This window comes from Giraffa tippelskirchi, chromosome 2 (genome assembly GCF_054371585.1).
Source record: "Giraffa tippelskirchi isolate mGirTip1 chromosome 2, T2T-mGirTip1v1.2.pri, whole genome shotgun sequence".
Taxonomy (NCBI): domain Eukaryota; kingdom Metazoa; phylum Chordata; class Mammalia; order Artiodactyla; family Giraffidae; genus Giraffa; species Giraffa tippelskirchi.
Genome location: NC_137276.1, coordinates 546,478 through 559,730, shown reverse-complemented (window position 1 = coordinate 559,730; position 13,253 = coordinate 546,478). Strand labels below are relative to the sequence as shown.

The window sequence follows — 13,253 nt, the reverse complement described above, 5'->3', positions numbered from 1 at the left end:
CAACCATTAATGCAGAAGAAGCTGAAGTCAAACAGTTCTATGAAGACCTACAAGACCTTCTAGAACTAACACCAAACAAAAATGTCCTTTCCACCATAGGGGATTAGAACACCAAAGGAGTAAGTCAAGAGGTATCTGCAGTAACAGGCAAGTTTGGCCTTGGAGTACACAAGGAAGCAGGGCAACAGAGTTTTGCCAAGAGAACATGGTCACAGCGAACACCCTCTTTCAACAACACAAGAGACGACGCTATACATGGACATCTCCAGATGGTCAACACTGAAATCAGACTGATTATATTCTTTGCAACTGAAGGTGGAGAAGCTCAGCAGAAACAAGATTCGGAGCTGACTGTGGCTCAGATCAGGAGCCATTTATTGCAAAATTCAGGTGTAAATTGAAGAAAGTAGGGGAAACCACTAGACCATTTAGCTGTGACCTAAATCAAATCCCTTATGAATACACAGTGGAGGTGACAAATAGATTCAAGGAATTAGATCTGGTGTAGACAAAGTACCTGAAGAACTACGGACAGAGATTCGCAACATAGTACAGAAGGCGGTGACCAAAACCACTCCCAAGAAAAAGAAATGCAAGAAGGCAAAGTGGTTGTCTGAGGAGGCTTCACAAACAGCTGAGAAAAGAGAAGCGAAAGGCAAAGAAGAAAGAGAAAGATATATCCAACTGAATGCAGAGTTCCAGAGAATAGCAAGGAGAGCTAAGAAAGACAAGTGAGCAACGCAAAGAACTAGAGGAAAACAATAGAATGGGAAAGACGAGATCTCTTCAAGAAAATTGGGGATACCAAGGGAGCATTTCATGCAAAGGTAGGCAAAATAAAGGACAGAAACAGCAAGGATCTAACAGAAGCAGAAGATACTAAGAAGAGGTGGCAAGAATACAACAAAAAACTGTACAAGAAAGGTCTTAATGACCCAGATAACCACGATGGTGTGACCACTCCTCTAGAGCCAGACATGCTGGAGTGCGGAAGTCAAGTGGGCCCAGGAAGCATCACCACGAACAAAGCTGGTGGACGTGATGGAATTCCAGCTGAGCTATTTCAAATCCTAAAAGATGAAGCTGTTAAAGTGCTGCACTCAATATGCCAGCACATTTGGAAAACTCAGCAGTGGCCACAAGACTGGAAAGGGTCACTTTTCTTTCCAATCCCAAAGAAGGGCAATGCCAAAGAGTGTTTCCACTACTGTACAATTGCACTCATTTCACATGCTAGCAAGGCAATGCTCAAAATCCTTCAAGGTAGGCTTCAACAGTACATGAACCGGGCACTTCCAGATACACAAGCTGGATTTAGAAAAGGCAGAGAAACCAGAGATCAAACAGCCAACGTCCACCAGATCAAAGAGAAAGCAAGAGAATTTCTGAAAAATATCTACTTCTGCCTCATGGACTACCCAAAAGCCTTTGACTGTGTGGATCACAACAAACTGTGGAAAATTCTTTTCTTTCTTTTTTGATTGGGCTAAGCGGCTTTATTAGAGAAAGCCGAGATTACAGAGGACTGAAGAGTTGGCACTGGGGCCCTTCTTGCCAAAGGTGGGCACAACACTGGCAAAGCACTGGTTGTACAGCACGTGGCTCTCGATCCAGCCTGTCATCTTCTTTTTCTCCTGTTTGGCCACCTTGGGTGTCTGACTTCTTGGTTTCCTAGCACGGGCCAGGGAACCATGGACTTTACCTCCAAGCATGCAGCCGACTACTTCCGGAGTGCTCAGAGCCTCCATCCCACACCGGCCCGGGGTAGTCTCATCCCTGGGGGTGTGCGTGCCAGGAGCAGAACTTGATTTTCTGGAGGGATGCCCTCCAATGAGGCTACCTGAGCCGTGATCTGGGCAACGGCCTCCTAGTCGGTCACCTCGAGTGTGTAGCTCCTGGGCACAAAGAGCTGCGTGTTGGCAACCAGATCACAGACGCCACTGCCGTTACTGCGAAGATGGAGTCAAGAAAGAGCTGGAAAATTCTTAAAGAGATGGGAATACTAGACTACTCTGCCTTCTGAGAAACCTGTATGCAGGTCAAGAAGCAACAGTTAGAACCAGACACAGGACAATGGACTGGTTCCAGATTGGGAAAAAAGTACGTCAAGGCTGCATACTGTCACCCTGCTCACTGAACCTCTATGCAGAACACATCATGGGAAATGCCAAGCTGGATGAATCACAAGCTGGAATCAAGATTGCTGGGAGAGATATCAACGTTGGATATGCAAATGATACCAGTCTAATGGCAGAAAGAGAAGAGGAACTAAAGAGCCTCTTGAGGGTGAAAGAGGAGAGTGAAAAAGCTGGTTTAAAACTCAACATTCAAAAAACTAAGATCACAGCCTCCAGTCCCACCATTTCACGGTTAATAGATGGGGAAAAAGTGGAAACAGTTGCAGATTTTAATTTCTTGGGCTCCAAAATCACTGCAGATGGTGACTGCAGCCATGAAATTAAAAAATGCATGTTCCTTGGGAAAAAAGCTTTGAGAAACCTAGACAGCATATTAAAAAGCAGAGACATCACTTTGCCAACAAAGGTCCGTCTAGTCAAAGCTATTGTTTTTCCAGTAGTCAGGTGTGGATGTGAGAGTTGGACCATATAGAAGGCTGAGCGTCTAACAACTGATGCTTTCAAACTGTGGTACTGAAGAAGCCTCGAGAGTCCCATGGATGGCAAAGAGATCAAACCAGTCAATCCGAGAGGAAAGCAATCCTAAATATTTATTGGAAGGACTAACGCTGAAGGTGAAGCTACAATACTTTGGCCACCTGATGTGAAGAGCCGATTCACTGGAAAAGACCGTGATGCTGGGAAAGACTGAGGGCAGGAGGAGAAAGGGACGACGGAGGATGAGATGGTTGGAGGCATCACGGACTCAATGGACGGGAGTTTGAGCAAGCTCCGGGAGATAGTGGAGGACAGGGAGGCCTGGTGTGTTGCAGTGCACGGGGTCTCAAAGAGTGGCACGCGACTGAGCGACTGAACAAGGGGTTTCATACAACTGCTGTGGTTAGTGTACAGAAATACAGTTTCACACAACTGCTGTGGTTAGTGTACAGAAATACAGTTTCACACAACTGCTGTGGTTAGTGTACAGAAATACAGTTGGCTTTTGTTCATGTTATATTCAGTGACCTTGCAAAGCTCATTACTTCTGACTGTGCCTGTACATTTTGCACTTTCCACGTGTACCGCCATATCACGCGCGAGGAGCACCCTTTCACTTCTTCCTCGGCCGTCTCCATGCGTCCCACACCTTTTTCTTGGTTTATTCTCTGGCTAGGACTTCTAGAAGGCTGAGCAGAAGCTGTAACGTTGGGCACCCTTCTCTTATCCTTAGTATCTCAGGGGGTAAGGCTTAACCCTAGTAAACACAATGTTAGCGGCCGCCATTCTTTATCAGAATAAGAAAGTCCCTTTATGTGCAGTGTATGTAAATTACGACACTAAACTTGACCAACGGCCTACCTCTCCATCAGGTCCAGCAGCGGTGAACACTACCGCCTACGCAGACTAAAACCGCAGGGGGGTTGGGGGCGTCTGGTAGAACCAGAACATGATTGCACTTAGGAATATCTAGGGTGCTCCAAAGCAGAGCCTCTGGAACCAGAATGTTCCATGGCTTCCTTTACGCAGCGGTGAAAGGGCACGGCACATGCGTAAACACGGAGGGAACCTTGCGCGCCCCACACACTTTGCCATGTTCGTTTGGACTTGATCCAGCGGTTTAAGATGTACAGACAAGGGGGCTGGGCGGGCGCTTTCGCGGTAGGCGGGCGGGGGCAGAGCCTTACTCCACGAGCTGGAGACCCAGGAGCCCGAAGACTGGCCCGGAGACCAGGCGTTGCCGCGGCCGGGTTGAACTTGGCGCGCGGGGCGGGGCGGCGCGGGGCGGGGCAGGGGGAGGGCCGCGTAGACCCGGCGGGGCTTCCGCGCCGGCTTCGAGCAGGGCGGGCGCGCAGGGTCTTCCGAGCGCCAACGGGCGGCTTCTCCCGGGCCTCGGCCCCGACCCCGCCGGCCCCAGGATGCTGCTGCGGCCGCGGCGGCCGCCCCCGCCCGAGCCGCCATCGCCCGCCAGCCCGGACCCCGAGCCGCGGCTGGCGGGGGGCGCCCCGGAGACCCCGCCCCGGAGGCCCGCCTCGCCCGGCGCGCTGGCGGCGCCCGCGCCCCCCGGCTTGCCCGCGTCCCCCGGCTCGCCCGTGTCCCCCGGCTCGGCTCAGCGCACGCCCTGGAGCGCGCACGAGACGGAGCTGCTGCTGGGCACGCTGCTGCAACCCACCGTGTGGCGCGCGCTCCTGCTGGACCGCCGCCAGGCGCTGCCCACCTACCGCCGCGTGTCGGCCGCGCTGGCCCGCCAGCAGGTGCGGCGCACCCCCGCGCAGTGCCGCCGCCGCTACAAGTTCCTCAAGGACAAGGTCCGCGACGCGCACGGCCAGCCGCCCGGGCCCTTCGACGCGCAGATCCGCCAGCTTATGGGCCTCCTGGGCGACAACGGGCGCAGGCGCGGACGCCGCCGCTCCCCCGGGCCCGGACGACCCCCACGCGGCCGCCGGCCGGCCTCCGCCGCGCCCGCCGAGCCGGGTAGGTGGGCTGGGGTGGGGGAGGGCGCGCCCCAGACGGAGGAGCGGGGGGAGCGGGCTGTGGGGGGGGGGAGCGGGCTTTGGGGGAGCGGCCTGGGGGGGGGCGGGCGCGCCCCCGGCAACCGGCGGCTCCGCGTTCCAGGCGCCCAGCCGCTGCCCGCGTCCCGAGAGCTCGACTCGGATCCCGCGTGGACGCTCAGGTTCAGCCCGTCCCCGCCCAAGTCTGCGGACGCGCCCCACGTCCCCGGCTCCCCGACGGCCCTCTGCACCTTCACACCCGCGCCTGGCCGCCCCGAAGAATCTGAGCCCTTCCGCGCCCCCGGCTCCCCGCCCCCGCCGTCCCCGGGCCCCGCCCGGGAAGACCCCGACTCGCCGCCCGGCCGCCCGGAGGACCACGCGCCCCAACAGCCCGCGCCGCCGTCGCTGAACGCCGCCCTCCTGCAGACCCTGGGGCACCTCGGCGACATCGTGTCCATCTTGGGCCCGCTGCGTGACCAGCTGCTGACCCTGAACCAGCACGTGGATCAGCTGCGCGGCTCCTTCGACCAGACCGTGTCCCTGGCCGTGGGCTTCATCCTGGGCAGCGCTGCGGCCGAGCGAGGCGTCCTAGCCGACTCGCGCCCCTGAGGCCTGTCCCTCCGCGGTCCCCGCGCCGGAGGGCCGCCCCCTCAGCCCTGACCCTGCCTGCTGCCCCTCCCCCCAAACCTAGGTATGTTCAATAAAAAGATGGCTTTTTCTGATTCAGTCCTGTGTCTGCAGGTTGCGCACTGGGTAGGAACGTAGGGCTGGAGATAACCAGGAGGTTAAAATGGCCTCCGGACCCCGGGGAGAGGCCCAGTTGGGATTCTGCCCGGCCCCACCAGGCCTAGGAGTTCCGTCTCCCGTCGGGGGAGGGCTGTGGGCACGTGCAACCCGAGGTCGGGGCCCGCATCGCATACCAGCCTTCTCCAGGTCTCCAGACCCTGCTTGCCAGGACTTCCCACCAGCAGAGACCGGCCGCGGTGGGCGAGCCCCTGCGAGCGGGGAGGAGGCCGGGCGCCACGGGGAGGGCCCCGGGAACCGGCGGGGGCCGGGTTCAGCCGGAACCGGTGGGGGAGGTGTGAGCGGTCTCCGGCCGCCCCCCGCGGGCCGTCCAGGGAAGAGCCCGCGGCCTTGGGCCGAGCAGCGTCCAGGAAGGAGATTCCCGGGGAAGCGGTCCCCTCCTGTCCACGGAGGTGCGTGGGCTGGGTGGGCCCGGGGCAGGAAGCGCTGCGGGTCTGAGGTTTTCCACCTTGGCGGAGGCCAGGGTTCGTGCAACTTTAAAAGGACTTTATCGAAATCGCCCCAGGACCATTTTCCAAGTCTTGACTGAGGGCCCCACCCTGCGCTGAGGGCTCAGACCCGGCGGGGACGGGGCGGGGCCGGACATGCTCCCAGTCGGGTGGGAATAGGAAACAGCCAGAGGCGCGGGTCCGCATAACAATACGCCTTCGGGCTGAATGCCCGGCGGCTTTTCAGCAGCTAGGGGATCATTCAGAGACTTAAGTGGTTGCTCTGGTCCGCGAGGTAAACGGGAAGCCTGTCTCCAAGCGCCCTGCAGTCCTCGCCCTCCGGAGGCTCCAGGCGGCCAAGCACTCAGCCCCTCCCCCAGCCCTTTTCTGGAATTGTCTTCTAAGAGGCCCCAGTTTGGCCCCCAGCCGCAGGGACCCGGCAAAAGAAGGGTGCACCCACCCTTTGGTACTGGGGGCTGTGTACGAAAGATCCCAAATCCTTGACACGCTGGCCTCTGCTGCGAGAGATGGTGCCTGCCCCTTTCCAGTCCACCCGAGGGCAGAACCTGCAGTGGGATCTTTGGCGTGTGTAAACACCGGCACAGCCTACACACTCCCAAAGGTAAGAGCCAAGGGTGGGAGCTCTGAGACAGCCTGGGCCGCTTCCCAGCAAATCCCCGAAGCCCCCCCCCACCTCCCCGGGGGCAGGGGGTGAGGTCATCGGGACCCTCTGCTCTGGGAAAGGGCTGTTTCGGGGCTTGAAGAAATCCATGTAAGCCTCCAAGTCTTTGGGGACCAAGGTATTGGGGTGCACCAAGGAGAACCTGTCTGCCTTACTGCCCATGTTGCCTGGTGGTCTGGGGGCCACGACCAGGGCCTTCTCCTCAGGGCCTGATGACCCTGCACACCCCTTCCTGGGCCTCGCTAAGGTCTTCCATCTGGGGAGAGGTGAGCCTGTCTCACTCCAGCACCTCGGCTAGGGGCTTTATTTGTAACTTAAGCCATTCCTGACGCGTGGAAACGCTCAGATCCGGCTCCCCACCCTGCCTGTGACCTGCCTTGGCTGTAGCTCTCGGAGGGTCTGTGGGGGAGGTGGGTCTTATGCCAGCCATCCTGGGTTTGGCTCAGCACGTATGCAGCGCACCTCCCAGTGGGAATGGCACCCTGGCCATGGGCATGCCTTTCCCTGTGCCTGTGTGGGCAGCGACCCAGCCGGCCTCCCGGCCCATCCTCAGGGGTCATCAGGGGCCCCTCGGCCAGCAGGCTCACCCCTTCACTTGCACTCTGGTGAAATACGTGGAGCATTAAGTCTCCTGTCTTAGCCGTTTCCAGTGTGCAGCTCTGGCGTCGGGGACATTCACGTTGTGCAGCGGTCACCCCGTCAGCTGCAGAGCTTGCTCTTCCCACACTAATCACTGGACGCTCACTCTGCAGCCCCCCCGCCCCCGGCGGGACGCTCCGGTGTGTGTGCTCAGTCGTGTCCGACTCTCTGCGACCTCACAAGCTGCAGCCGCCAGGCTCCTCTGTCTGTGGGCTTCTCTAGGTGAGGATACTGCAGTGGGTGCCGTGCCCTCTTCCCAACTCAGGGATCTAACTCAGGTCTCCCGTGTCGCAGGCAGATTCTTTACCCTCTGAGCCACTGGGGACCTCAACAGTGGGATCAGACAGTATTTGTCTTTTTGTATCTGGTTTATTTCACCTAGAATAATGTCTTCCAAGCTGTGAACAATATACACGGCATACTGTGGATTTTCTTTTACAGACTGAATGATAGCCCACTGCATTGATGGACAGCATTTTGCTTGTCCATTGATTTGTTGGTGGACATTTGGGCTGCTCCCACATTTCAGCTATTGTGGATAATGCTGCTATGAACATGGGTGTGCAAATATCTTTCAAGACCCTGTTTTCAGTTCTTTGGGGTGTGTAAGTGGAATTAATGGGTCATATGGTAATTCCATTTTTAATTTTTTGAAGAACCTCCATACTGTCTTCCAGCCGCTGCCCCGTTTTATATTCCCACCGACGCTGAACAAGGGCTCTGATTTCCTCACACCCTCAGCCACACTTACTTCCGTTACCGTTTCATCTCAGCTGCCCTAGGGAGTGTGAGGTTCAAACCTTCAACACCTGGTGTTGCAGTGCGTGGTCAGCGGTGTGGCCGTGGACCTGCCGGCGCCCTCCTGTCCAGGGGCTCGGGGACCCGTCCAGCTGCTGGTGCCCGTGCCGCGTGAGCTCACCCGCGCGCCTCTTCTGTGGCGCTGAGGCCCGTGCACAGCGGCCTGTAGCCTCGTTGGCTCGGTCAACAGCCGTGACCGCGGGCCCCCCACTCCGGGCCCGGGGGCTGGCTTTGCTTTTCCCCTTAACCCCACACCCAGCTGGCGCTCCTGGCGTGTGTGTGGAGGACGGCCCTGGGCCCGTTTTGTTTCCTGGGATCCAGCTCCCACCTAATTCAGCACCCTCAGCCTCCCACCCCAGCTCCCCTCCCTCCGGGGCTGGGGCCAGAGAGAGCGGTTATCACAGCACATTCACCCATCCAGAGTCAGTGCTGTTGAGCCCTAGAAGAACAGCTATTCCAGTGACAAGGGACCACCTCATACAGATGCATTTTCCCCAAGGAGGCATTTGGCCCTCAGTCCAGGGGCTTCCGCAGCCCAGATAGGGCTCCACTCTGTCTGATTAGCTCTGTCTGCCCTACCTTGGTGTCCAGACGGTCCCTGAATCGAACTGAAGCGAGCTTCCTGTGTACCTCGTGTTTCAGAACTGCCTGTCCTGATTCTCACTGCTCATTTTCCAGACCCCGTCTATTCTACGCCTGCTCCTCTAAGCACACCGTCCATACTGGCCTCCGCCGGTGCACAGCTGGACCTGTGAACGGTCTCCTCCCCAGGGACTCAAGGGGCCAAGAAGGAACCCGAGGTGGGCAGACGTGTTTGTGCTCTCAGATCAGCACGGCTCCCTCCAGCGCTTCCTCCAGGCCCTCACCAGAGGCCCCCGGTCCGCGTGGTTCTCCGCTCTTCACGACACCCGCCACGTCTGCAGTCTCTTCCCCACGTTGTGGGGGCGCAGAGCGGGAGGGGGTGTGCCAAGAGGCACAATAGCGCCGCCTCGCTCTTGCTCCTGTTCTGCGCTGGACCAATGTGTCTGCCAGAAACCACAGCGCTGAGTGTTACAGACCGAACGTGTCCCCCTAATTCCGTGTTGAGACCCCAAGCCCAGGGTGGTGCAGTTAGGAGGGCCCCTGGGAGGCAACAGAACGTGAGGGTGGGGCCTCGTAGTTGGGGTTAGCGCTCCTGACCCCGCTCCCCGCTTGGGAGGCCACAGCAAGGAAGCAGCCGCTGTCCGCCCTGCAGCCCCCAGCCTGGCGTCCCTGCCGCAGAAGAGATGGGACCCTGCCGCTGGCGCATGCCTTAGCAAATTCTGGCAGTGTCTTCAGCGGGCGCCCAGGTGCCGGCCTCTCCCAGAGCTGTGGTCGCTGAAGGTCGGAAGTGGCTACTCGGGCGCGTGGCTCACCTGGCCCAGCCCCAGGACCTGCAGAGTCCCTGGCGTGGACCCGGAGGGTGGCTTGTCCGGGTCCGCTTCCTGGCCCTCACAGCGGGTGCAGCCCTGCCCGTCCTCCGTCGCCGGTCAGCGGGAGTGTCCAGGGCCCGTTGCCTTTGGCCATTTACCTGCGTGGGCACCTCTGTGCGTCTCGGTCGGGTTTCTCTGCTCATCGGGGGTCTCGTCTGTTTCCTTCACCTTCAGGACGCCTGTGGGCCCTCCTTCTTCCTTCGTTTTCTGAGTTTTGGGTGCTGACCTCATCCTACAAGGACTCTGCTGACCTGCAGAAGGTCCCTTCCCGAGGACCTCAGGGGTCGCTCTTCGCACTGTGTTCGTGAGGTGCTTGTCTGACTTCACTTGGTTCATTGTTTCTAATGGCAGCACCAAGCAAAAGCACTCTGGAGTGACAGGAACGTTCTAGAATGACTGTCCCACACGGCTGCCCCCAGCCACACGTGGCCCCTGAGCCCCCGAAATGTGGCCTGTGCGACGGAGAGACTGAATTCTCTAAATTAGTTCACATGTGCTCAGAGCTCCACACTCGGTCCTTACAGAAACCTCTGGTTTAGTGCCGTCGATTTCAGCTTCCTAGCTTCAGAATCTGTTTCACCAAAGACCAGGGCCTGGAGTTAGACCTTCATCAAGGTTCCCTCCAGGGTCACCAGGGGCCCCTTTCGGAGGCCCTCAGACGGACGGGGGACCCACCCCCACGTCACTCGCGTCCTGCCTCGGGGGGGACCGCTGCAAGGCCACAGGGTCTGGCTGTGGGTGGTGGCTTCCAGTCCGTCTGTCCGTGGGCGTGGCCCGGCCCCTCCAACCAGAGGTCTTCACGAGACTGGAGGACGGCGGGGCCCCACGTGCCGAGGAGACGTCGTGGGGGTCCCCAGGCGCGGGACTCGGCTCAGAAGCAGCTCTGCCAGGGCCGGCAAGACCTGGCTGGTGGGGGAGGTGGGGAGGCGAGGGGGCTGCAGCCCGGCCGAGAGGTGGGGGTCCGCCCCCCGCCTGTCCACTCAGCCTGCCCTGCTGCTGTCTCTGCCGGTGGGACAGAGGGGCCGGGCTTGGACTGCAGCCTCTCGCACAGCAGCAGGAAGCTCTCTGACCTTACCCTCTAGGAAGGAAGGGGCCTGGGGGAGGCACCCACCCAGCTGACGGGGAGGCCCAGACAGACGTGAGCCAGTCTTCACGGGCAGGCCCTTCCCTGACTCCACAGCTGCAGCCTGGGAACTGAAGGCGCCCCCAGACCACCGCCCTGCTGGGGTGGGACATGCCCACCGCGCCCCGTGGCCCACACCTCTGTTCTCCCCACCAGAAGCACAGATTCGCCCTCCTGGCTCCAACGAGGGGGGCGAGGGGCGTGGTGGCCGAAGCCCTGATTCTGAGGACAGCGGGGCGCAGGAGAGACGGGACTGGGGGCAGTGCCGGAGCCACATGGGGCCTCCTGGCCTCTGGGCCTCTCAGTGGCAAGTGGCATGGACAAGGGGTCCGGGTAGGGGGGCCTCACTTGCCTGCACTAGTCACGGCCCAATGGGGATGGTGAGGGCCCGGCGGGTCTAGGGATTCGGGCCGCTGCAGGAGGAGGAGTTCGCTGTGGGGTGGAATTGACTGGTCGTGGGCTGAGTTGCAGCCTCAGGGCCAGAGTGTAGACGGCTCAAGATCGCAGGCGCCCAGTCCCCGCTGGCCCCACCAGCCCCTGCCCGTGCAGTGGGAGGTCAGCTGCCACCTGGGCTTGGAAGCCAGCGGCCCAGAGCCACTGCCACACCGGTGCCTGATCACCTGGACCCAGAGGAGGGTGGCGTGTAGCCGCGGGGGGTGGCTCAGCAGCCCTAAAGACCGCTGCCAAGTGAGAAAGCTGAGGCCCCACGGGGCGACAGCTGTCACAGAGCAGCCTGGGGTAGACAGAGGGGAGGCGGGGCCCCAGGGGCCAAGAGCCAGGTGAGGAGAGGGGCCCGAGCCCTCGGCAGAGCTGAAGGACAAGAGGGGAGTCCACACCCACGCGCAGGAGCTGGAGGGAGAGGCCGTCTGACCCGCGAGGGGAGGTCACCTTGGGATTGAGAAGGGGCGGTTGGGGTGGGGTGGCTGTGAGAGGTGGGTTCCTAAGAAAAGGGGTCACCTGGCAGACCTGGGGTGGGGTTGCGGCGGATGGTGCCCGTGTGGGGCCAAAACGCCAATGGACTGGCCCTGAAAGATCAGAAGGAAAGAGATGTTAACCCTGTCTGGGTTTTGAAAGGTGTGGTACATGTTAATGCCTGACATTTCACAAAGTACTGCTCTTAGCACTCATTGCAGTAATTCCCAACAAACATTCCCCTTCTTCTAAGCCAGTGGTCTCCAACCTTTTTGGACCAGGAACCCGTTCTGGGGAAGACAGGTTTTGCGTGGAGGAGGCTGTGATTTGGGCGGTACCGTGAGGGATGGGGAGCAGCTTGTGAGCTTTGCCCATGTCCGGACGCCGCTCACCTCCTGCTGTATCACCTAGTTCTAACAGGCGGCTCCGGTACCGGCCCACAGGCTGGGGGTTGAGGCCCTAAGACCTAGAGGGTGCCTGTCCCGCGGGTTCTGTGCGCCTGGAGCAGTCACAGGGCTGCGGCTCACTTCCTCAACCAGCCTGGGAAGGCACCGCGGCTGGCCCAGGGGCTCCGAGCACCCGCAGCTCGGCCACTATCGTGGCGGGACACCCACATCCCCAGCTGCGCCGAAGAGCCTGTCCACGAGCGTCCTGGGAGCACCTGGGCACACGCAACCTGCAGGACTTCCTGCAGTCATCTCAGGAGACACCCCACCTGACACGGCGAGGGATTTAAATCCCAACCTCCCCCCCACCCCCAGGGACCAAGCCGGCCGGCCCTGCTCCTTGCTGAGCCCGAGGGGCTCGAGGGCGGGATTGGGGTGTTAATCTCTAAGCGAGGTGGCCAGGCGGGCCAATGTGGGGGTGGGGGACAGCCTTGGTTCCCAGCCCAGGCTGGCGCCCCCGGAAGCCCAGGCTGCAGACTCACCCTGTCCGTTCCAAAGCCTTCGGGGCTGGGGACTGGATCCGGCCGCGGGCGAGGCCGTGTCTGCCTGTGGGCGCGGCTCCCTGATGGGTCCCTGCAGCAGTGCCCTGTGGGTCGTCTAGGACGCACCACGTATCCGTCTGCCGGTGGCATGGAGAGGGAAGACGCGGGCCAGCCAGGGGTGGGGGAGAGGGCCGGCTGACTGGCAGCCTCCCCACGGAGCACCGGCCCCAGATCTCGCCACCCCCTTCCCTGAGGCCAGCTTCGCACCAGGGACGGGGCTCCGTTCAGCGAGGAGTGAAGCGCTGGGGGCACCGGGACGAAGACCGAGTGACTGTCCATAGAGCAGCCCCTGCACCCACCTGGCTACCAAGGGGCTCGGGGGGCACTGGGCAGTGGCCCAGCAGAGCAGAAGCTCCCAGGAGCCGGGCACAGACGTGTCCCTGCCCTGAGCCGGCAGGCCCCCTTCCTTCCTGCCACTCAAATCTGGGGGCAGCTCCTGTGACCAGAGTGAACCCGGACAGAGAGTGTGGGCGGGCCCGAGGGGTCCTTGCGGACCAGCCCCTCCCCACCCTGCCTGGCTCCTCTGAGCCCACGTTCCCGCAGAGCAGGACAGCCTATGGCACAGACAGTGGCCGAGCCCACCTGTCCTGGGAGTGACAGTGCAGACCTCCTTGAAGGTTGGACAGTGGGGTGCTGGGCGGGGGGGCACCCTCACCCTTCAGCAGCCCCGGCCAGCAGGGGCAGCAGAGACCACATAGCAAGTCCTCAGTTGCTGCCTCTGCCTTCTTGGCTGCAGCCCCACCCCTCCCCCAGACCTCCCGGAGCTGGAGGAGGTGCGAATGGCCTCCTTTGTGCCTCTGAATTGAAAGCAATTAGCTGCCG

General features: G+C 60.3%; 1 protein-coding gene and 1 long non-coding RNA gene across 2 annotated transcripts; both read left to right on the top strand.

Moving 5' to 3' along the window:
* The first annotated feature begins 3,955 nt into the window (after positions 1 to 3,955).
* UTF1 (undifferentiated embryonic cell transcription factor 1) lies at positions 3,956 to 5,328 on the top strand. The gene is made up of 2 exons (XM_081572720.1): positions 3,956 to 4,589; positions 4,731 to 5,328. The coding sequence occupies exons 1-2, from the start codon at positions 4,034 to 4,036 to the stop codon at positions 5,213 to 5,215; spliced, it is 1,041 nt and encodes a 346-aa protein (XP_081428846.1). The 5' UTR covers positions 3,956 to 4,033; the 3' UTR covers positions 5,216 to 5,328.
* A 331-nt stretch (positions 5,329 to 5,659) lies between these two features.
* Positions 5,660 to 11,639, top strand: LOC145539187 (uncharacterized). The gene is made up of 3 exons (XR_014077616.1): positions 5,660 to 6,460; positions 8,636 to 8,757; positions 9,583 to 11,639. It is a non-coding gene; the product is annotated as an uncharacterized LOC145539187 (long non-coding RNA).
* The last annotated feature ends 1,614 nt before the right edge of the window (positions 11,640 to 13,253 follow it).

What these genes read in the sequence shown, in the direction of transcription:
- UTF1 (XM_081572720.1), top strand. Translation starts at nt 4,034, where the DNA reads ATGCTGCTGCGGCCGCGGCGGCCGCCCCCGCCCGAGCCGCCATCGCCC. An exon ending in CGCCGCGCCCGCCGAGCCGG is followed by an intron (nt 4,590 to 4,730) that starts GTAGGTGGGCTG and finishes TCCGCGTTCCAG; the next exon opens with GCGCCCAGCCGCTGCCCGCG.